General features: G+C 36.9%; 1 protein-coding gene across 3 annotated transcripts in view; it reads right to left on the bottom strand.

Annotated features, from left to right (window-relative positions):
• Positions 1–1,707: 1,707 nt before the first annotated feature.
• The window catches only part of CEP135 (centrosomal protein 135), a 61,746-nt gene continuing 41,258 nt past the window's right edge, over positions 1,708–22,195 (bottom strand). For all 3 annotated transcript variants that reach the window (XM_045834636.1, XM_045834637.1, XM_045834638.1), the window contains exons 17-27: positions 21,561–21,676; positions 21,333–21,487; positions 20,894–20,949; positions 19,880–20,048; positions 18,188–18,298; positions 17,725–17,910; positions 12,946–13,155; positions 11,660–11,862; positions 10,342–10,446; positions 8,040–8,153; positions 1,708–3,199 (exon numbers count right to left, since the gene is read on the bottom strand). In XM_045834636.1, the coding sequence (XP_045690592.1) occupies positions 8,054–8,153; positions 10,342–10,446; positions 11,660–11,862; positions 12,946–13,155; positions 17,725–17,910; positions 18,188–18,298; positions 19,880–20,048; positions 20,894–20,949; positions 21,333–21,487; positions 21,561–21,676 (1,411 nt within the window). In that variant the 3' untranslated portion in view covers positions 1,708–3,199; positions 8,040–8,053. The remainder of the gene's footprint in view (positions 3,200–8,039; positions 8,154–10,341; positions 10,447–11,659; positions 11,863–12,945; positions 13,156–17,724; positions 17,911–18,187; positions 18,299–19,879; positions 20,049–20,893; positions 20,950–21,332; positions 21,488–21,560; positions 21,677–22,195) is intronic.

Below are 22,195 nucleotides of genomic sequence, written 5' to 3'. Positions count from 1 at the left end.
ATGCAAACATGTTTATGCTGCTTACTGTGCCATGAGAAATCGAGAGCTTTGTCTCTGACCCTGTAGTCTCACATCTTCTGCAGGTATATAGGAAGCAGTGAGGTTGACTAGTACAAGGAATGGGTACTGGTCACTAGATGGAATAACTGGAGGGTAGAGATGGTTCATCTTATAATAGGAGGGAAGGAAGTTATATGGATACAGATGTGTTGTTAATAAGTCCAAAGGTTGAGAAAGTTCTTTTCTTATTGTTTCCATTTTCTCAGTGAAAAAATAAACAAGCTGAGAATGAGGAGGATAGGCAGCCTGGGTAAAGAGGAGGTGTGAAATGCTTGGGGAGAAGGTGTGAAATACTTGGATAAGGTCTGAGCAGAGAAGGTGTGAAATACTTGGGGAGAGGTTAAAATGTATGACTGTCACAGTGCTGTGGACACTTGATTTTCAGGGCTATAAATTTTAAGTGAAAAGATGCAGCAGGTTAGATCCCTCTCCCCACACCCAAGTTCATTTGGCTGTTTAGGGGCAGATGCAGAGCAGGTGAAGTAGTTGGAAACGAGCAAGATTTGAATGTTCAGTTCAGAGGACAAGATTATCCAGGGTACATGCAAGGAAAGGGAGGTCTCTGCTAGATGAAGAGGAAAGGGAGAGTGATGGAGTGACAGGCAAGGGATAGGTGATGAAATCAACTGGAGATCCTGCTAGTCAAGAATTGTTGGACTAGGCATTAATATACAGTGTGACTTAGAAAGAGGGGTGAGTAGGATTTCGGAAGTTGAGATATTGGAGGTAATTTTAAGATTTACAGCCTTGTTTTCATTATTGAGTCATGACATTAATTTGGTGGGTCAGTTTCTCAATTAGCATTTTAAATCCTTGCTACACATTAGAATCATCTAGAGAGAGAAAACAACCCACACCTAACTCCCAGAGTTTGATTTATTTGGATGATGTAGATTTCAGAAATCAGTTTTTCATTAAATTTGTCCAGGTAACTCCAATGTGCAGGCCTGCCAATAACCATTGTTCCAAGAAAATACTGACATAAAAAGAATGATACAATTAATGGTAGGAAGTCAGTATACCAGGTACTAAATTATTCTAATAATTGGAAGGGATATGAGATCAGATGTGTGATAAATTGTAACAGGTGAGGGAGCAGGGGGCATAGTGGATGGTAATTCTAGTTCTCAACAAAAAACATCTGCAAGAGAGAAAAATGTGCACACACGAAGCTATTTAACCATTTTGTAGATGAGTTTCAAACAGAAACTATAACTTAATTTCTTATATTTTGAACTGATTGAAAATAAATTAAAGTCAGTAAAAAAAAAAACCTCAAAACTGCCTGGCACCTAAGTTCAGATAATTCCCCACATCTCACCATGATAAAGTTTGATTTGAATAGACTACTTAATTTTATAATTACAAATATTGCCAAAATTATTGAAAAGCTAGCTGTAAGAAAGAGAAAATAAATTGACTGGAATGTTTACTGGAAAATCTATGTCAAGCTTCATAATTTAAAACAAATTAAAAACATCTACAAAAGTTCGGAACATTCGGTATTTTAAGATAAAACTAATTTTAGAAAACTGGAGTGTCATGGTTATAAAAGCAACGTTTATGGCAAGAAATACATTTTTAATTACAGAAAACATTAAAAATAAAATACATCTAACAAATATGTACAGCTGTTGCTTTGGGGGACAAGTTGGAAAATATTTTTATTTTATTCACATATATTTATTTATTAAGAGATTTTCCATTAGACATTGCAAATAGTCCATTTTTCTTGTATGTTGCTATAATACATGGATTCACACAAAGGACATGGAATACATAAAATCACAAAGATGGTGGCAAAGTAAGGCACATCACACTCAATACAGACTGAATTACTGCAAAGGGTGTAACTCAGACAGAGAAGGCACAGTAGTTTTGGAGAAGGAGCACCACCTACCTCCAGGTACACACAAATGCACACACACAACCTCCCCTTTATTAAACCACAAGAGGAAACAGAAGGTATCATAAATAATTGACCTTCCACTTCCTATGTTAAAAGTTTTTTTTTCAATCATAATGAAATTTATTAGAGAATAGGATTTTCTTCAAATGTATATAGTTCAAACACGATTAGTTTTTGTATCCAATTTTCTATTTTATACTACTGTTATTTTATTAATATATGCATATATCTATATTCTTTAAAATTAAAACTTTAAAATTTAATTGTAAAAAGCTGTTTTCTAATTAATATGCCATAGTTCAGTGCTTACATACCATTCTGGAAGGCTGATTAAATTACAACATATCAGTTTAGAAACAAAAATCTAATGTTATTAAATGTATTTGGAATTTTAGAAAAATATTTTACTATATTCACCCCAAATACTTTATATTATGAAATTTTAGATTAATACAAGTGAAGAATTTTATTTACTGAAAAAAGTCCCAAATTTCTGTTCTATGGTTTTACGAAGTTTTGAATGCAGCTTTAGTTTGATTTTGATAACATTTGTATTTTGTGAAGAGTCCACATGACGGCGAAAATTATGTTGTGTTTAATATATGAATGTGTCCATTGCAGTTCTTCTAGTTGGCAGTAACAAATTATATATAGTAATCGTTATCTTTCAAGACCTCTGCTATTGTAAGAACAGACCTGAATATATTCCCCTCAATGATAGACAGCAAATTGGCAAGTAATTTTACATTCAGAACAAAAAAGCTAAGCGTGACTGCATGACATCAAAGTTGATAATCCTTTGGGCATGTGTTGAAGTTATGGCTTATAAACATATGAAAACTAATAACATGTTAAAACAAGTACTATAAGACTATTTATATACAAATATCATGGCTCATAAAAAGATTATTAAGCATAATGTGAACAATACATTATATTATTTCACAGTATAAACACACTTTGAGGAGTAATTTAAGTCAGGAATAATAAAAATACAGATATAACATCAGTAAGCACTATTAATATATATTTTGTTCTGTCATATGTATGAAAATATACATAGGTATAGCTCTTTTACACCAATTTTTAACATAAATATTCACTGATTTAAATAAAAGTTGACAGAGGTAGAATTTGTATCAATGTTCATGATTTTCAGGAACTTCAAACACATCATTACTGTTCTGTCCTCTCACAAGTCCATACAGCCACTCATTGAAAGTCGTCATTCTGAAAAGGCAGGGAGGGGACAGGTGGGTTAAGAGAAAAATGAACAACCAAGTTACTCAGTACAGCATGGAAAACTGAAATTCAGTAATGTTTTCATTAAAACTAGAGTCTCTAATAAAACTTCTGCTTACAATTAAATTATATTTAAGGTTTAAGAAGCACTGTTCTCTGCTTCAAGAAGATGTTCCCTTCAAACTACCACAGCACATCAAAACGCACAAGGACTAAGAGAAGGACACGTGGTAACAGATCGGAATAAGGGCATGTTAACTGAGAAAAATCACTCAGAATCAGGGGTAACATGATGTCTAAGTTAAATAAAATTGTAGACAAATACTGGAAATTATGTTGTTTAAGTCTTTGAATGTTACGGAAAGCAAATATTTTTCAAAAGATTTTCACCTTATGTGCTATCTAATCATCCTCCCAAATGAAAACACACATATTAAAATGTGAAAAATCCCACATTGGCAACATTGGAAAGCAATGATATTTTCTGTACTGAGGAAGACATACTTCAGAGGATGTTACCAGACACGCTCTCTAATACTGATGTAAAACATTATTGATAAGAGAAAAAATGGGAAACAAGTATGTCCTGTAAGAGGAGAATGATAAATAAATCCCAGAATATCCATGTGATAAACTATTAGTTCACTGTTTTAAAATGGCATTTTTGAAAATGCTTTTAATGATATCCATAAATCCTCACAACAGTATTGGGAGGTGGGGAGGAACCACAAAGAACAAAACAGAACAAAAAAAACAGGGTAAAAACTGACTCAAGTATGATCTCTGTTAGAATTATATATGGGTGTCTATGCATGTGTGCATATGTTAACTACAGATTAAATACAAGAAGGAAGTGTATCAAAATGCTGATTGCTATTTTCTCTGGGTTGTAGGATTAAAAGCGATTTTGATTTGTATATCCATGTTAGTAGCAGTGTTTTCATAACAGCAACCCAAGTGTCCATCAACTGATGAATGGATACACAAAATGTGGTGTGTATGTACACTGGCATATTCTTCAGCCTTAACAAGAAAGGGAATTCCGGGAGAAGCTCCAACGTGGGTGAACCCTGAAAACGTTATGCTAAGTACCATCAGCCAGTCACAAAGGACAAACACTGCAGGGTTCCATGTATGTGAGGTGCACAGGACAGGCAAGTTCATAGAGACAAACTGTAATGGCGCTGGGTTAGGGGCTGGGGCCACGGGAGAATGGGGAATTAGCAGCTGCTGAAGATAAAGTTCTGAGGTTGGATAATAAAAATCATTTGTGTAACAATGGAAATGTACTCACTGCCAGAGAAGTTTACGCTTGCAAATGGTTAAAATGATAAATTTAATGTTATATGTATTTTCCATATAAAAGTGTAAAGAAACTGATTTTGATTTATACTTCGTTATACTTTTGTATTTTGTTTTTTTTCAGTGAGCATGTATTAGATATAATGATCAAAAAAGTAAAAACCAAACTGGGTTATATATTTTAACCATTATAGACACTGTAAATATGAGCTGATATGACTATTTCATATTCATTTTTTAGTACTTATGGGGAAATTCCTTAAAACTAGTTTTGGTGACAGTATTTAGAAAATATGAATGGAAATGGGTTCCAATTAACAACATCAGTAGGATACCTTGGGACTTGCTAATGGTTGTATAAGAGTCTAATTCACCTCCACCATGATGTTTATAATAAAAAAATAAAAAATAACAAGGGTTGACAAGATCTGAAAAACCAGAGCCCTTGCACTGCTGATGGAAATGTATAATGGTACAGCTGTGTGAAAAAGCTTGTCAGGTACCCAAGAAGTTAAACATAGAATTTTCACACGACCCATATGATAGCAATTTCTACATGGTAACAATGTTTTCAGCAGCATTATTCACAACAGCTAAGCAGTGAAAACAATCCAGGTGTCCATCAACTGATGAATAAATAAACAAAATGTGGTGTAAGCATACAAAGGAATATTCTCCAGGCATAAAAAAGAACGAAGTTCTAAGACACTCTATGACATAGATTGAACCTTGAAAGCATTATCTGAGGTGAAATGAGGCAGACACAAAAGGGCAAATGCTGTATGATTTCACTTACATGAGAACCTAAATAGGCAAATTCATAGGGACAGAAAAGTACATTCGAGGTTACCAGGGGCTGGGGAAGGGAGGCCAGGGGACTGAAGCTTTCTTGCTTCCTAGATGCAGAGTGTCTGTTTGGGATGATGAAAAAGTTTTAGAAATAGTGGTGATGGCTATACAACACGGAGTTTTAGGCCACTGAGTTTTCACTTAAAAATAGTTAAGATGGCAAAGTTCATGTTATATACATTTTATTGCAATTAAAAAATGTTTTCTAATTCATCACATCTTTAGAGATTGCTAGAATCCACTAAGTTCTGTATCAGTGATTCTTAAAATATAGTCTGGGGATTCCTGGAAGTCCCCGAGACTCTTTCACGGGATCCTCACTCATTCCTTCCCAGGAGCACTGTGGGGTTTCCCGCAGGCTACGTGATGCAACAGGCCAAGCGGTAAGTATTTTAGATTTGTGTGCCACCAGGTCTCTGTCACAACTACATACATACTTTTCAGACCATAAGATGCCCTAGGTTTTAGAGGAAAATAAGATAAAAAGAGTTTGAAGCAAAAAATGTGGTAAAACATTTAATAACATAAATAACATAATATTTCACCAATGTAAATGTAAACAGAACTCAACAGCAGCATTAATAACCATTATTCCTCCCAAATTTGGGGGGGAAAAAGTGCATCTTATAGTCTGAAAAATACAGTAATTCTGCCACTGTAGAAAAGCCGTCTCACACAGTATGTATACAATGGGTGTGACTATGCTCCAATAAAGCTTAATTTACAGAAACAGGGAGTAGGAAGACTTGTCCCACAGGCCTACCTTACCACCCCTGAGGTAAAATGCAGCTGCGGATCAGACATGAGAAAATGTTAGTCACAACTGTTACGCAGCTTCATAACAAGAAATTGAACCTCCACCTAATCACATTCAAATTAATGCAGCAGGCAGAAGTTGTGAGGACACAGTGATTGCAGCCCGCACTGAGAAGTGGTCCTCAAAGTGACGAGGAAAGTAAATGTTTTACTCAAACAAACAAACAAAAAAGCAAAAGCACAGCAATCAGAAATCATTTAAACACAGACCCTTCAAATACCAATAAGCCCTGGGAGCATCTGTATGTTAAAGCAGAGCACATAGCTAATGTTATAAGGAGATTCTGAGGCATCGAGGAAATGCTTATCTCCTATGTACTTCTATGAAAAGAAGCAAAAAAATGCATATTTTTTTGAAAAACTGACTTTACCATTTCTGTAAATGAGCTTGTACTTTTCACAGTCACCTACCTCTGAAACCCTGACATGCTTCTTTCCCATTTGCTCCTGTCTCCACTGAATGGGCACACTCTTTGATTCCCTCAGTCTAATGTGTCCCAGCACTCTGGAAAACCATCCTGCCATGCCCACTCAGGGCCAAACATGTGCATGTCCCATGACCTGACAAGCCCTGAACATGTATGTTCAGTGACCTGACAATTTCACTCTGAAGTATATACCCAAAAGAAATGCACGCTTCTGTTCACCAGCATACAGGTGCCAGAATGATCATAACTCTTTGTCGTAGCCTGGACTAGAAACTACCAGTGTCCATCAACAACAGAATGAGAATAAGGGTTGCGGTAAATTAATGTAATGGAAATGCAATGCAGCAGCAAGACTGAGCAATCTACAAATGCACCCAATAATGGGATGAATCTCAGAAATGTACTGTTGAGGCAAAGAAGCCATAAATATATCATCTCACTTTTAAAATGTCCAAAAAGAGGCCAAACAATGTATGCTCTTAATAGAACGGTTACTTTTAGAGCAGAGCTTATGACCAGAAGGGAGCCCCAATGAGATGCTTTGTTTCTTGCCCTTAGTACAGGTTGCATAGGAGTGTGTGCCCAGTTTGTAAAAATCACTGAGCTGTGTATCATGACACGACACTTTTCTGTGTATGTAAGTTATTTTTAAAGTCTGCCCTGGCCAAGCCGCTCAGTTTTCAGAGTGTGGTCCTGCCACACCAACGTTATGGGTTTGATCCCCAGTCGGGGCACAATCAAGAATCAACCAACAAATGTATGGTAAGTAGAACAACAAATTGATGTTTCCGTGTCTCTCTCTAAAATCAATTTTTTAAAAAATCTGCCCTAGCTTTCGATATTATTATACTGATCCTGAGCTGACTACACTGTTCATTTCATATCTCTTTCTGGTCTCCCTGCCTCTGGCTTCTACCCTCCTCAATAAAACCCAAATACAATTTTGAAGTTAATCTGCCAAGAACAGTTCTTTCATCTTAATGCCTCCCTTGCTTGCATCCTGTACACAGGAAGACCTTCAAAGGCTCCCCCTGACTTACACAATAGTAAGTCTACAATCTCTAATATAGTTTCACATTAAATCATTATAAACATCCCGCTCCGTCTCCACACCTTTATCTCTCATTATTCCCCAACAACCTGCCATTCCAACCAGATTCAGTCTATTGTGTCACATACATTCCTAACCTTGAACCTGGCACTCCATAAACCATTTCTCTGTGATGTCTCACATTGTCATGGAGGTTTTACAGTCATATATACCCATGTAACCATTACCACCAAACAGAACGTTCCATCATTCCCACCAAAGGTGGTCAGAAATTCCCCCTGACCACTACTGTACACAATCTCCCTGCCTCCCCCGGAATGCTACATCCTGATTTTTTATAACCACAGATTCATTTTGCTTGTCCATGGTGTTACATACACACCTTTCTGATAATTGTCAGTTCATGTGTTCAGGAGAATGTAAAGGAGACTTCAGAGTAGAACTAAGAGGTGGCGTGGGAAGACCATGTCGACGCATCTCTTGGATTGCTCGTTCTCTGCCAAATAGATCAAATAAGGGATTATACCAAAAAGGATTACACAAATATAAGGCACTGTTATTGTTGTTAATTAATAATTTCTACTCCATTTCTACTTCTACTAAATTTAAATCCCATGTCTTTATGTGATTTTTAAGTAGCAGATAAAAAAGACTTCAATGAAAGGAACTGTACTATTATAGAAGACTGTTCAAAGCCCCTCTGAATACAGGTTTCCAAAGTTGTATGGTTCCCCCTCTTCCCCTTCCTTTCCCACCTCTTCTTGAATACAAATCTAGCCTTCTTCCTGCCTCAAAACTCCCAAATGTCAGAAGTAAAGTAACCCGTTCTTTGTTATGCTTTCCTTCCCTGTGTCTGTGTATGCCCCATGAAGCATGGGGACTGCATTGCCACCTTCTTTGGGAGCTATGCATACCTCTGGCCTGGACTTCTTCTGTCTCGAGTTCCTCAGTATCCAAGATTTCTTCCTAGTTGGGGGATTTGCAATCTAACTCCTTCCACTATTATTTCCCTAAAGAAACTTTTATACGTATTCCACCCCCCCTCCAAATTATCTCCACACTCTATGAAATTTTAACACATTGGTACATTGCTTACACACTGTGGCCCTCTGGAGGGCCATCAAATACTGTAATACCTCAGGGCTTTTGCTACTCAAAGAACCAATTTTTCCCATGGGGTGGCAGCAATATTGTCCTTTTAAGAATGCACCATCTAGTTGAATGGTGAGAAGGAAAGACATGGTCATGTAGGTCAAGATTTTTTGGGGACTGGGGTAAGGAAAAAGGAGAGAAATTAAGGGGGCCTATAACCGCAGGCAATAGAGAACTTGACTTAGGAGCCTTGAATTGAAAGAATTTATCATGAAGAAATGGAAATCATTATATATACAGTTTAACATTTTAAGAACCTAGGTCTTCCAAATTACGAGATAAAAAACACACCTTTCATGACACTTATGCCATCTCAGGCTTCATTTCCCACTAAATCATATTGAATTCCTAGCAAATTCTGTCTGTACTTCAAATAGCACATCACTGATGCCAATGGATAAGAATGAGAACTCAAAAACTGACCTAATAAGCTATTTGAACATTATTTGAGAATCAAATCTCAGAAATGTTGATATCCATGGCATTAATCTAATAGGAAAAAATAATGGAAGAAAAGAAATGTGACAGGTAACTTGCAAATTAGACTTTGATTTTAACTGTTAAAACAGGTATCATTCCTGATTGTAACACTTGGGGATCAAAATTTTTAACATAACGAAGGATATGAACTAAAGTTTAAGTGAGTATGAAAATTACTAAGGTGTACCCTGACTGGTGTGGCTCAGTTGGTTGGGCATCGGACTGCAAACTGAAGGGTCACTGGTTCAATTCCCAGTCAAGGCACTTGCCTGTATTGCACATTCGGTCCCTAGTTCGGGTGCCTATAAGAGGCAGTCAACTGATGTTTCTCTCCTTTTTCCCTTCCCCTCTCTCTAAACATAAATAAATAAAATCTTAAAAAAAAATTACTAACGTGTAGCCCTGGCTGGTGTGGCTCAGTGGATTGAGTGTTGGCCTGCAAACCAAAGGATCACCAGTTCGATTCCCAGTCAGGCACATGCCCAGTCAGGCACATTGCAGGGCACATGTGGCACGAGAGAGGCAACCACGAATTGATGTTTCTTTCCCTCTCTTCCTCCCTCCCTTCCCCTCTGTCTAAAAGTAAATAAATAAAATCTTTTAAAAAATTACTAAGGTGTAGAGAATATATTGTAGAAGTTAGGAGAATAGGCTTTAAAATTACCTGCCTGAATTTCATTCTTCACTCTGCTATTTACTATTTGTGTGACCCCAGTTTCCTATAATATAGGCATAATAATAAACTGTTTTGACTCTTGTGGAATCCTTACTAGCTTGTTCATTTGCTAACTATATCCTCTAAAATAATGCCCTAATTTTGCCTTGAGAAACACTATGGGAAACATTAAAATAATACTTGCTACTTTATTTACTATAAGGTATATTATCTTCCACAACACTTGTTGCCTCTTTAAGAAGAAGTACTAAAGAAATTTATTTTGAGTATTAATGCTAAAAGAAAAAGTTTGCTATTTGTAAACCACATTAAATCCTTTTTAGACTGGGATAGGAAATAAATAAAAACACTGTCTAATGCTAAAAATTTTTCTTACCGTTCGTATCTTTCTGTTGCAATCTGCCTTTTCAGGGTGTCGTGATCGGTTTGTAACTGTACCACTGTAGCCCGAAGCATGGTGTTCTCCCGGCTCTGACTAGTTCTTAGAAACAAATTTTAAAAGTCAAAGAAATAAATAACGAATGTTTTGTTTTATACAGTTAAGTGCTACAGATTTTTGTTTTTGTTATTAATAAATATAGAGGAGATAACACTTAAGGGGGAAAAAAAGAGAAGGTCCAGACTTTCAACTGTAATTCTCTAAACTTCTGGAGCTTCTATTATAAAGTTTACTTTTTGTGCACGTCACTTATCTAATAAACATTTACTGAGCCTGCACCATGTGCTAGGTGTGGTAGCAATGCTGTGGTAGCAATCTGAGTAAGACACGGACTGGAACATCTAGTTGAAGGAAAGTATCTTCACTGGCTCTTTCTTGACCCTTGCCTCAGAAAGAAATATTTCTAACTCTTTTTAAAAATGTGTTATTCCAGCTCTGGCTGAGTGGCGCAGTTGGTTGGAACGTCCTCCCGTGCAACAAAAGGTGCAGGTTCCATCCCCGGTCAGGGCACATACATAAGTTTCAGGTTCAGTCCCAGGGTAGAGAGCATATGGGAGGGAACTGATCAATGTCTCTCTCTCACACTGATATCTCTCTCTCCCTCTCTCCTGCCCCCTCTTCTCTCTCTCTAAAGTCAACTAAAAAAAATATCCTGGTATGAGGATTTGAACAAAAAAACAAAAAAAATGGTTAATTACTCCATTTGTACTATCGACTCAGGTTTCCTCTCTTCTTCCAACAAATATGCTTAAAACATCTCCATTCTAAAAAGATACCATCATCAATCTCCTAAAAGGTAATCAATACACACTAGGGTCAAATTGCACAGCTTTTCTGAAGTCTTTTTCCCAGCCCACAGGGTGAGACACTGCTAACACTCCCTCGTTAAATGCTCTCTCCTTGGCTGACTCCTCTCTTCCTTGCTGAAATGGAGGCATTTTCCCAAAGTTCACTCCCTGACTTCCATGGGAACCACCTCTGTGGTGAAGATACATAAACCAGCACCTCCAAACATGATGTCTCTTCTGAACTAAACCCCTAAACTTCGAAAGCAGCAGCCACATGAGCCATATTTTGGTTTTTATTACACTTCATATACCCATTATCCTCTCCCTCCAAAAGTTGAAAATATTATGGGTCCACCAGTGTTTTTTAATTATTTGTTTTATGCTACAAATCTACAAAAAATTTACTCATATTAAAAAGTATTTTTGAGAAGCTATTTTCCTCACATGGATTGATTTATGACACTTACAATTTGCTTTCTGAAAGGGTTAACTTCTCTTTAAGTAGCTGAATTTCTGTATCCTTCTCATGGGAGTTTAAGTGAGAATGAAATTCTTTATCCCTATTTGTAGCCAACAATGATTCAAGGTTTTTAATTGTATGTCTCTCACTCGACAGTTGTTTTTTTAACAGCTCTGATTCTGATTTTATATTTTCTAATTCCACCACAACCTGCAAGAAAAACAAAGTAAGATTGCTTCAGTACAATTTCAGACTTACTCTGAAAAATTACCTGCAGGGCTATGAACACAGACATCAGTTCCTTCATTTTGGGTATTGGTTAAAGATTCCTGAACCACTGTTTCAGTATAAGAAAAGCATCTTATTTCCAAAATCATCTTTGCTATTTTAGAAAAGACTTGTTTGGCTATTTTAAAAAGGACTCCAAACTTCAAACAGTTTTTTCTAGTACTATCTTGTCAGGACAGGGTCATTGCCATAAAATTTTAAAATACGGCCACCCTATCAGCAAGGAGGCCCTTCTGCTCTATTAAATCTGAGTCCTCTGACTACAGAGTCAAGCCAGTACCTGAAAACTAGTATGTTAAACGAGTAAAACCTAAAAACACTGATGTTTGAAAACACACACTGTGTTGTTTAAAGTAATGCTTCAGTTTGGGAACGAGAAATTCCAGCTAACTAGACTTTCAGAGATTAAAATTCCTTGAGATTTTTATTAGAAAAAATATTCTACTTAAGAAGCAGTGAAGTGCTCATTCTTCCATTTAAGTCTTACTTTTAAACAGAGAAAGAATGTATTGGGATATGCCCCTGTTCTATGATGAGAAGACTAATATTCTCCTAAACATGCATCTACTCTAAAATAGCACCTAATTTCATCACCATGTTTACCAAAGAAATCTTGGCAAAGAATCTAGTAGTCAAATTTAGTTCTCGAAATCCTGCAGTCTAAAGTAGTTCCTCCAGCCCTGATCAGGGCGGATTAGATGGTTGGGTGATGTCCCGCAAACTGAAAGGACACTGGTTTGCTCCCAGTCAGGGCACGGGCCTGTGTTGCGGTTCAGTCCCCGAGTCGGAGCGCATACAAGAGACAATAGATCCATGTGTCTCTCACACTGATGTTTCCCTCTCTTTCTTCCTCTCTTACCCTCTCTCTAAAAATAAATAAATCTTTTTAAATAAGTAACTACTCCAAAGAGGAACAAATATATTAGGTACTAAATGATAAAGTAAGATAATTAGTGTAGGGCTGAATAAAACCATGTGTTAGGACAATAACTTATAAATGCTTACCCTCTCTAATTCAAGGTTTTTAGCATTCAATTGCTGGGTCAGAATGTCTTTGCCCGAATCAAGCTTAATACAGAGTTCTCTGAGAGATGACAGATCACTGAATACTGCTGCTTTCTCATCCTCTTGCTGTCTCAGCTCTTCTTCCAATCTAGATATGGCTTTTGTCATTGACGAGATCTGAGCTTCATAAGCATGATGTGCATTTATGTGCTGAAAATAAAAACAGAAACAGGTAAAAGTTAAAGTAACCCAATAATTTTAAAGGCTTGGATCTGTGCAGCTACAACCTCACTTTATAAAAACATAAGCCAATGTCTACATATTTTAAGACACTCTAAAGAAGTTGCCTGCTATTTAAAGATAGCATATTTCATGCGTAACAAAATAAACTGTATATAATTATTCATCATGGTACTAAGTACTTCCTGTTATAGATTTAGAAAACACAAAAATAAAAATTATTATTGTAGGGCTTCCAGCCAAAATGGAGGTGTAGGTAGACACACTGTGCCTCCTCACACAACCAAAATAAGGACAGCAACAATTCAGAAACAAGATAACAACCAGAACTGACAGAAAATTGAACTGTATGGAAGTCGGACAACCAAGGAGTTAAAACAGACACGTTCATCCAGACTGGTAGGAGGGGCAGAGTCGGGCAGCTGGGAGGAGAGGGGTCGTGGCACAAAAAGCGGTGAGACCGGGGGCATTAAGGCATCCGGAGCCTGCAAGACTGCAGCGGGCAAACCCTGGGCATGCAGGCCACGGCTGGCAGACCTCGGGCCCAGAGTGGCAACAGGGCAGACCCAGCGAGGTGGTGATTGTGAAGCAAGGCACTGCTCACAACCCAGGGTCTCAGCGCTGGGAAATAGAGCTTCGGGGCACTGATTGAAAACACCTGTGGGGGGTTGAAGCGCAGGGAGAGACTCGTAGCCTCACAGGAGAGTTCGTTGGAGAGACCCACAGGGTCCTAGAACATGCACAAACCCACCCACATGGGAATCAGCACCAGAAAGGCCCAGTTTGCTTGGGGGAAGTGGCAGAAGGGACTCAAATCCGGCAGAGAGTGGAGCAAGAGCCATAGTTCTATTTCGAACCCCGCCCCCACATACAGCGTCACAACCCAGTGCTGGGTTGCCCCACCCTGGTGAACACCTAAGGCTCTGCCCCTCATACGTAACAGGTGTGTCAAGACAAAAAAAAAATGGCCCAAATGGAAGAACAAATCAAAGCTCCACAGCAAATACAAATAAGTGACTAAGAGATAGCCAACCTATCAGATGCACAGTTCAAAACACTGGTGATCAGGATGCTCACAGAATTGGTTGAATTTGGTCACAAATTAGATGAAAAAATGAAGGCTTCGCTAAGTGAAATGAAGAAAAATGCACAGGGAACCAATAGTAATGGGAAGAAAACTGGGACCCAAATCAATGGAGTGGACCAGAAGGAAGAAAGAAACAACCAAACAGAAAAGAACAAAGAAAGAATTCAAAAAAATGAAGAGAGGCTTAGGAACCTCCAGGACATCTTTTAAATGTCCCCACATCCGAATCATAGGGGTACCAGAAAGGGGAAGAAGAAGAGCAGCAAGTGGAAAAGTTATTTAAACAAATAATAAAAGAGAACTTCCCCAATCTGGCAAAGGAAATAGACTTCCAGGAAGTCCAGGAAGCTCAGAGAGTCCCAAAGAAGTTGGACCCAAGGAGGAACACACCAAGGTACATCATAATTACATTAGCCAAGGTAAAAATGAAGGAGAGAATCCTAGAAGCAGCGAGAGATAAGGAGACAGTAACCTATAAAGGAGTTCCCATCAGACTGTCAGCTGATTTCTCAAAAGAGACCTTGCAGGCAAGAAGGGGCTGGAAAGAAGTACTCAAAATCATGAAAGGCAAGGGCTACATCCAGGATTGCTCTATCCAGCAAAGCTGTCATTTAGAATGGAAGGGCAGATAAAGTGCTTCTCAGATAAGGTCAAGTTAAAGGAGTTCATCATCACCAAGCCCTTATTTTATGAAATGTTAAAGAAACTTAACTAAGAAAAAGAAGATAAAAAACATGTATAGTAAAATGACAGCAAACTCACAATTATTAAAAACACACCTAAAACAAAAACAAAAACTAGCTAAGTAAACAACTAGAACAGGAACAGAACCATAGAAATGGAGATCACATGGAGGGTTAGCAATGGGAGAGTGGGAGGAGGAGAGAGGGGGAAAAGATACAGAAAATAAGTAGCATAGATGGTAGGTAGAAAATAGACAGGGGGAGGGCAAGAATAGTATGGGAAATGTAGAAGCTAAAGAACTTATGACACATGGACATGAACTAAAGGGGGGGATGTAGGTGAGAGAGGGTGGAGGGGAATGAAGGGGGGAAATGGGACAACTGTAATAGCATAATCAATGAAATATATTAAAAAATAAAAGCATATAAAGACAGGAAAAAAATCATTATTGTAGGGTATTGTGAATATAAGAGATCTTTGAAGTTATATTAAATTTTACTTCATAAATTCTTTGTTATAATAATGCCTTTTCAAGAAAACATATATACAGGGTGGGGCAAAAGTAAGTTCACAGTTGTTCATATGGAAAATAATATAATAATTAATAATAGTACTAGAATAAGCTGTATTTCGTGTACTCAAAACTGTACACCTACTTCTGAATTTTAAAAATGGAGTTTGCTTTAAAACCAAATACCTAAAGTTATATTTATATTTAATTTAATAACATACTACTTTATAAGATATTAATAACTGAAATAATAAGCAAATTTTGAAATACTGATATTTTTTCTTGGAAATACATGCAATTTAAATTTCTTACCATTTAAATTTTCAGTATTAAACAAAAACTGACTTAAACTCTACTTCTAGAGTTTATGAACAAGTCCATACTTGAAAACGAATTCAGAATGACTCTACTGAAATGAATCAACATTAAAAATCAAATACTATGTGTACAGATTTAATAAATGTCAACAGTTGAAGAAAAACTAAATTTTGGATTTTCCAAATATTAATGAATTAATAAAATCAAAGGTTTCCGCAAACTCAATATAAATATGTAAATCAATTTCATGCACCACACACATGAACAATGACAGAGAACGAAAGGAAGTTTCTCCTGAGAGCTCTTTTGGAGGTTCGGAAGCATGCTTTTAGTTATACTCTTAATAGAAAGCTTACAGAAATGGTGTATCCGCTTCCTAGGACTGCTGTAACAAATTACTGCAAATTATTCGGTGTTCTAAAACACTGAAAACGTATGCCCTTCTAATTCTGGAGGTTAGAAATCTAAAATTTAGACGTCAACAGAGTTGGCTTTTTCTGGAGGTTCTGAGGGTGAATTTGTTCTGTGCCTCTCCCCATCTTCTAGTGGCTGCTGACAATCTTCGGGGCTCCTTGCCTTGAAGATGCATCGCTTGGATCTCTGCCTCCATCTTTCCCTGCCATTCTCCCTGTGTCTTCTGTGTCCAGATTTCTTGTATCTTATAAGGTAGTGATTTTCAACCCTTTTCATCTTGTGGCACACGTAAAGTAATTACTATAATTCTGTGCCACACCAAAAAATATGTTTTTTGCCAACTGGACAAATAAAAATAGGTATAATATTGATTCATTCATACCAGATGGCTATTGTGTTGGCTGCTGTCATTTTTCTATTTGACAATCTAAGGGAAAAGAGATTAGTGCCCCTAATTAAATAGTCAGGTATTGCAATGTTTTAAAAATTCTGTGGCACCCCGGCTGAAAATCACTGTTACGAGGACACAAGGCATTGGTTATGGCCTGCCCTAATCTAGTGTAACCTCATTTTAACCTACTTATAACTGCAAAGACACCGTTTTCAAAAAAGATTATATTCACAGACAGGTACTTGGGGCTAGGACTTAAATATATGTTTTGGAGGGCTTAAGTCTACCTATTATAAAAAACTCAGAAAAATAACAAGTGGAGAAACTGAAATCCTTACATGGCTAGTGGGAATGTAAAATGGTGTAGTTCTTGTAGAAAATTGTATAAGAGTTCCTCAAAAAATTAAACATAAAATAATCATATGCTCCAGCAATTCCCCTTGTAGGTATGTTCTACAGAAACCGAGGACTCACAGAGATACTCTGCAACCATGTTCACAGCGGCATTACTGTCAATGGTCAAAGATGGAAACAACCATATGTCCACTGATGAATGAATGAACAAACAAAATGTGGTTTCTACATACAATGCAGTATTATTCAGCCTTAAAAAGAAATGAAATTCTGACACATGCTAAAACATTCATAAACTTGAGGTTAAGTGAATTTTATGGTCAAGTAAAACAAACCAGTCACAAAAACCAAATATTGTATGATTCTACTTATAGGAGATACTACACAGAGTAGTCACATGCACAGACAGAGAAAGCAGAACGGTGGCTGCCAGAAGCTGGGGGTGTGGATAATGAGGAGCTAGTGTTTAGTGGTAGAGTTCTGGTTGCAGAAGGTGAAAACGTTCTGGAGACAGACTGGGCAGTGACAGCTGCCCAATAATGTAAATGTAGGGATTGCCACAGAACTGTACACTTAAAAATGGATAAAATGGTAAATTTCATGTTGGGTATATTTCACTACATTAAAAAAAGTAATGGGGCTCCTAAGCAAACTATCAGAACTAATGACGAAAGATCAGCATTAAACTTGATTTTACCAATGCTCGATCCTCATTTCAAATGAAGTACTTTTGAACACTTTCTATTAAATAAAGTCTTCACAGGACAAACAAAAATTTACCTCCTGGATTTCTTTTTCTAATAGTTCCACTCTTTCACGAAGGTGCCTCCTCTCGGTGTCGATAGAAAGAAGTTCTAGTCGAACGGAGCTGCTTTCTCCCTCAGCTTGATGGGCTTTGACCTCCCAGTCTTCAGCACGGTTATGAAGCATCTGAAATCTGTCTAACAAATCTTGATTTTCTTTTTCCTGGTTCAAGCATAATTAAATTGTTTCAAAATTAGTAATTCTTACTTTCTGGAATACCTATGTCAGAAACACATACACACATTAGGATTTTTGTTTTAATTTAGGAAGCATAAGCCATCTGTTCAGACACTAAAGTAACATATGTGGGGAAATACAAAGAGACAGGAGGCGAGGTCTCCAATCTCACATGTTAGTAACAGAGGAGGCAGAATAAAGAAATATAACATAGTGAAAAAAAAAATCAGTCTTAAATCCAACCTAAACAATGTTATTTTACCTTAGCGGACATTAGGCTCTCCCATCGTGACACCTCAGTTATGTAATTATGAACTCTACTCTTCATTTCTTCTTTTTCCTGCACTGCTGCTTCCAATTCCAATGAGATTTCCTATAAATCAGAATATTGAAGACAAATCTAAAATGAACAGAGCACCTAATGACTTCTATTTCTATTTGAACAGCTACTTTTGAATTTGGGGAACAAGAGAGAGTAGGATTAAAGGAAAACTGTTCCTAAGTGTTACTTGCACTTGTTTTTCCTAGCTGATCTTGACTTTCTTCTAATCCTCACCAGAGGACATGCCCACCGATTTTAGAGAGGGTAGGAGGGAGGGAGGGAGAGAGAAACATTAACTGGCTGCCTCCTGAACACACCCCAACAGGGCACCAAACCCACAACCCAGGCAAGTACCCTGATGGAGAACTGAACCCATGACCATTCCATTTGACAGGACGACACTTCAACCAACTGAGCCATACTGGCCAGGGCTGCTCTTGACTTTTTAACTAAATGTTACCACACATCTTCCACAATAGTCCTAACCATGTATCTGGCTCAAGGGTTGGCATTTTTAGAAATTCATATATCAGCAATATGCTTTACATGGAATAATGTTGAAAGTAATTTTAAAAAAGCCAAAATATTAAAAATAGGAAAATTACTGGTTTTCTGGGTACCAGCACAAACAAAACTAATACCTTTAAGTATCTGACACTTAAAATGTTCATTAATTGGCCTTGGCCAAGTGGCTCAGTTGGTTGGAGTATCATCCCATACACCAAAAGGATGTGGGTTAGATTTCCGATCAGGGCACATACCTAGGCTGTGGGTTCCATGTTCAGCTGGGGCACAGATGGGAAACAACTGATCAATGTTTTTCTCTCCTTTCTCTTTATCTCTTTCTAAAATCAATAAACATATCCTCAGGTGAGGATTATATATATATGTGTGTGTGTGTACTGTATATATATATATATATATATATATATATATATATATATATATATATATATTCATTAATTTCCTTATACCCCTAAGTAAAGTAAGCCACTGGAAGTAAGTACAGGTAATTAAAATCTGCCATGTAATTAAAACAGGTAATCTACAGGTAATTAAAACACAGCAACTTTGCCCTGGAAGTGATGCTGAGGTCCTCATCCAGTAGGGTGATGACAATTTCTGCCTCAAGGGATAAATACCGTGCTACCAGCTTTAGAAGGCCTTACAGCACAGGTGGCAAACGCAAGGCCCGCAGGCTGAATCCGGCCCTCCACCTCGTTTTATCCGGCCCGGCACCTTGTTTCTACCTGGTGGCAATGCCAAGCTCTCGCTTAACTGTTAAGGAGTAGTTACACTTATATAGTCTTAAAATCATATTTGGTCCTTTGAAGGCAACCACGAGGCTGATGTGGCCTCCCATGAAAATGAGTTTGACACCCGTGCCTTACAGTAAAGACGAAAATGATGAGGGGACCACAGCTGTATCCATTAGATACCCTATAATATACAGCGGCATTTTAAACTACATTTTAAAATACCATTTAATGGTGTATAAACACCATTACCCTTAAAGAATTATTTTTGTTGTTATTATTAAAATAAAAAGAACTTAGAGTTTAAGGTTTAACAAAAATACACTGTAAAACTGTATAATATAAAGCTATCAAAATTTATGCATTGTACTCATACCTGGTTTTCTCTTGCCATTGTAGCCAGATCATCCTGTAATCTTCTATTTTCCTTAAAAGATATTTCTTTAGCTCTTCCTACTTCTTCAAGTTCTTTGTTAGTTGCATCAAGCTGGCGCCGGAGGCTGGCTATCTCACGGTCCCGATTTGTCAGTGTTTCCTTCAGCTGGCTGTTACATGAATAATGTAAAAATAAAAAAGAAAGCTTTTTGAAAAATTTCGTTCATTGAAAAGAAAACTGTTCACAGACAACAGTGTGGTAATTGTGGGGGCAGGGACGGGGTAGAGGTGAAAAAGGGCATGGGGGAGATAAATGGTGATAGAAAATAAAACTGTTGTCCTCTGAATTAAGTATACTAAGAATATAAGAAATTATAACTACTGCATTAAGACACTGATTAATTAGGTAAAGCAGGTATTTTTAGCTTTCTACCAATCATTATGAGCAAAGGAAGTCATAAAATAATTTTATTATTCTAAAAGTCTAGTAAAAACAGAAGACATTCAAGTGTTAGGAGATTCATTTAGCAAATAATAGAATAATAACAGATTCTATTGGCAAATATTTACTTAATATTTCAGTCCCCACTATGACATAATATCAAAGGGTATACAGAATAAATATGAGTAGTGACTTTGTCTCGAAGTAGAGAGACGAGATATAAAATGTAAAATTTTGTTCAAGATGGGGTTAGATGTAGAATAAATTTAAGGCTGGCTACTACCTAAATTTTAATAATTAGGGCCTGCATAGGGTAGTTCCAGTAGAAACAAAGAGCGAGTAGGCATGTAAAAGAATAATTAGTAAGTATTTAGATGTGGACGACGGAAGATAGCAGAAAGTTAAAGAGAATAACACTTTCATGCAGAAGACTGAGAAAATAATGCTACTGCCATTGGCAAAAATAGAAAAATTGAAAATGGAAATTAAACTATGGACAGATGCTACTTAAATAAAGCTGCATTCAAGGAAACCTTCTAAAAAAAGCTGGATGCCATTACATTGATTACTTACTTCAGAGAAGATTCATACTCAGAGAACGTTATCTTCATCTGAGCAATAGCTTTTTCCTGTAGAAGAAATATATATGATTCGAAACAATTCATATAGAAATGTCTTAAGTTGAATTTATACAATTTAGCACATTCATGCAATTCAAGTCTAATTACATAACTTAGGCTATAAATGAAAGCTTCACATACTACCATGTTCCTACTCACTCTAAGAACTTACACTATTTCCTCGAGTTTGCTGTAATCACATCTGATGAAATTACATTCAAGAAACAGAACTTTTTGAAGATCCAAATTATCGAGGTAAAATGAAATTTAAATATATTACAAGATACAGCCTAGGTGTTAACTTGTACACAGGTAATAACTGCATATTTGAAACAGAATGAAATAATCTTTTCTGTTCAGATGCTGGATAACCATATGTGACAGTGACATACTTTATTAGCAAGGTTTTCCTGCAAGTTTGCAATCTGTTCTGTCTTCTCATCTACAGCTTCCTGAAGAAAGTCTTTTTCTTTATCAATAACACCAATGGTCTTTTTCATTACATGAGCCTCTTGATCCTGTGAAGTCATTTTAAGGTGTAGTTTACCTATAAATGAGTAGAAATGTTTGTTAGCCAAAGTAAATTAGGGTTAGCAAAAACAAAACTTGAAAACACTTACCTATATTTTCCTCCAGTATTTTTATTTGTGCTTGGGCTGATTCAAGTTCACTTGTTTTTATGGAAAGTCGGTGCTGATAATCATCAAGTGACTGCTGTAGCTGCTCATTTACTATCCTAAAGAATCAGTGGACAAAAACAAATGGTATTCTTTATCTCTAGCAGAAATAATTTTTAAAAAGTGAGAGATCTCAAAAAATCTTTTTCTTATTTTTAAGGTTTCTTTTATTTCTTATTTTAAAGCTCTTCCAGTATAATCAATGGTATATTATATATTATTTCTTGCCGTCCACCTTCCTTCTTCAAAACGTTTCATCTTCCTAAAAATAATACAGTATAAAAATCAAATTAATTGTGCGCTCCTTTCTAGAGTCTTCCTGGTAGTTTTAAAGCTCTTCTCAGTTTCCTAATATCAACCCTCTTTCTCCTAAAGTCTGTTTCCAACAGTGGAGGCAAAAAGAAAGTCCTGTTTTTCAGCGTGGCCTGGCACTCAAAGGATTATCCTTAAATCCTGACCATCCAGACCAGTGAGCTTTTAAATTTGTTTCCTCTTCTAACTTTGTTGGCGTGTAATCAACTGGAGGCCGTAGTAAACTGGGAAATTAGGCATTAATTGTAGTGCAATAAGGATTTAAG

This window comes from Phyllostomus hastatus, unplaced genomic scaffold (assembly GCF_019186645.2).
Source record: "Phyllostomus hastatus isolate PE091 unplaced genomic scaffold, TTU_PhHast_1.1 phas_contig_196, whole genome shotgun sequence".
Lineage (NCBI taxonomy): Eukaryota > Metazoa > Chordata > Mammalia > Chiroptera > Phyllostomidae > Phyllostomus > Phyllostomus hastatus.
The sequence above is the reverse complement of the archived record's forward strand: the minus strand, read 5'-3'. Positions and strand labels throughout refer to the sequence as shown.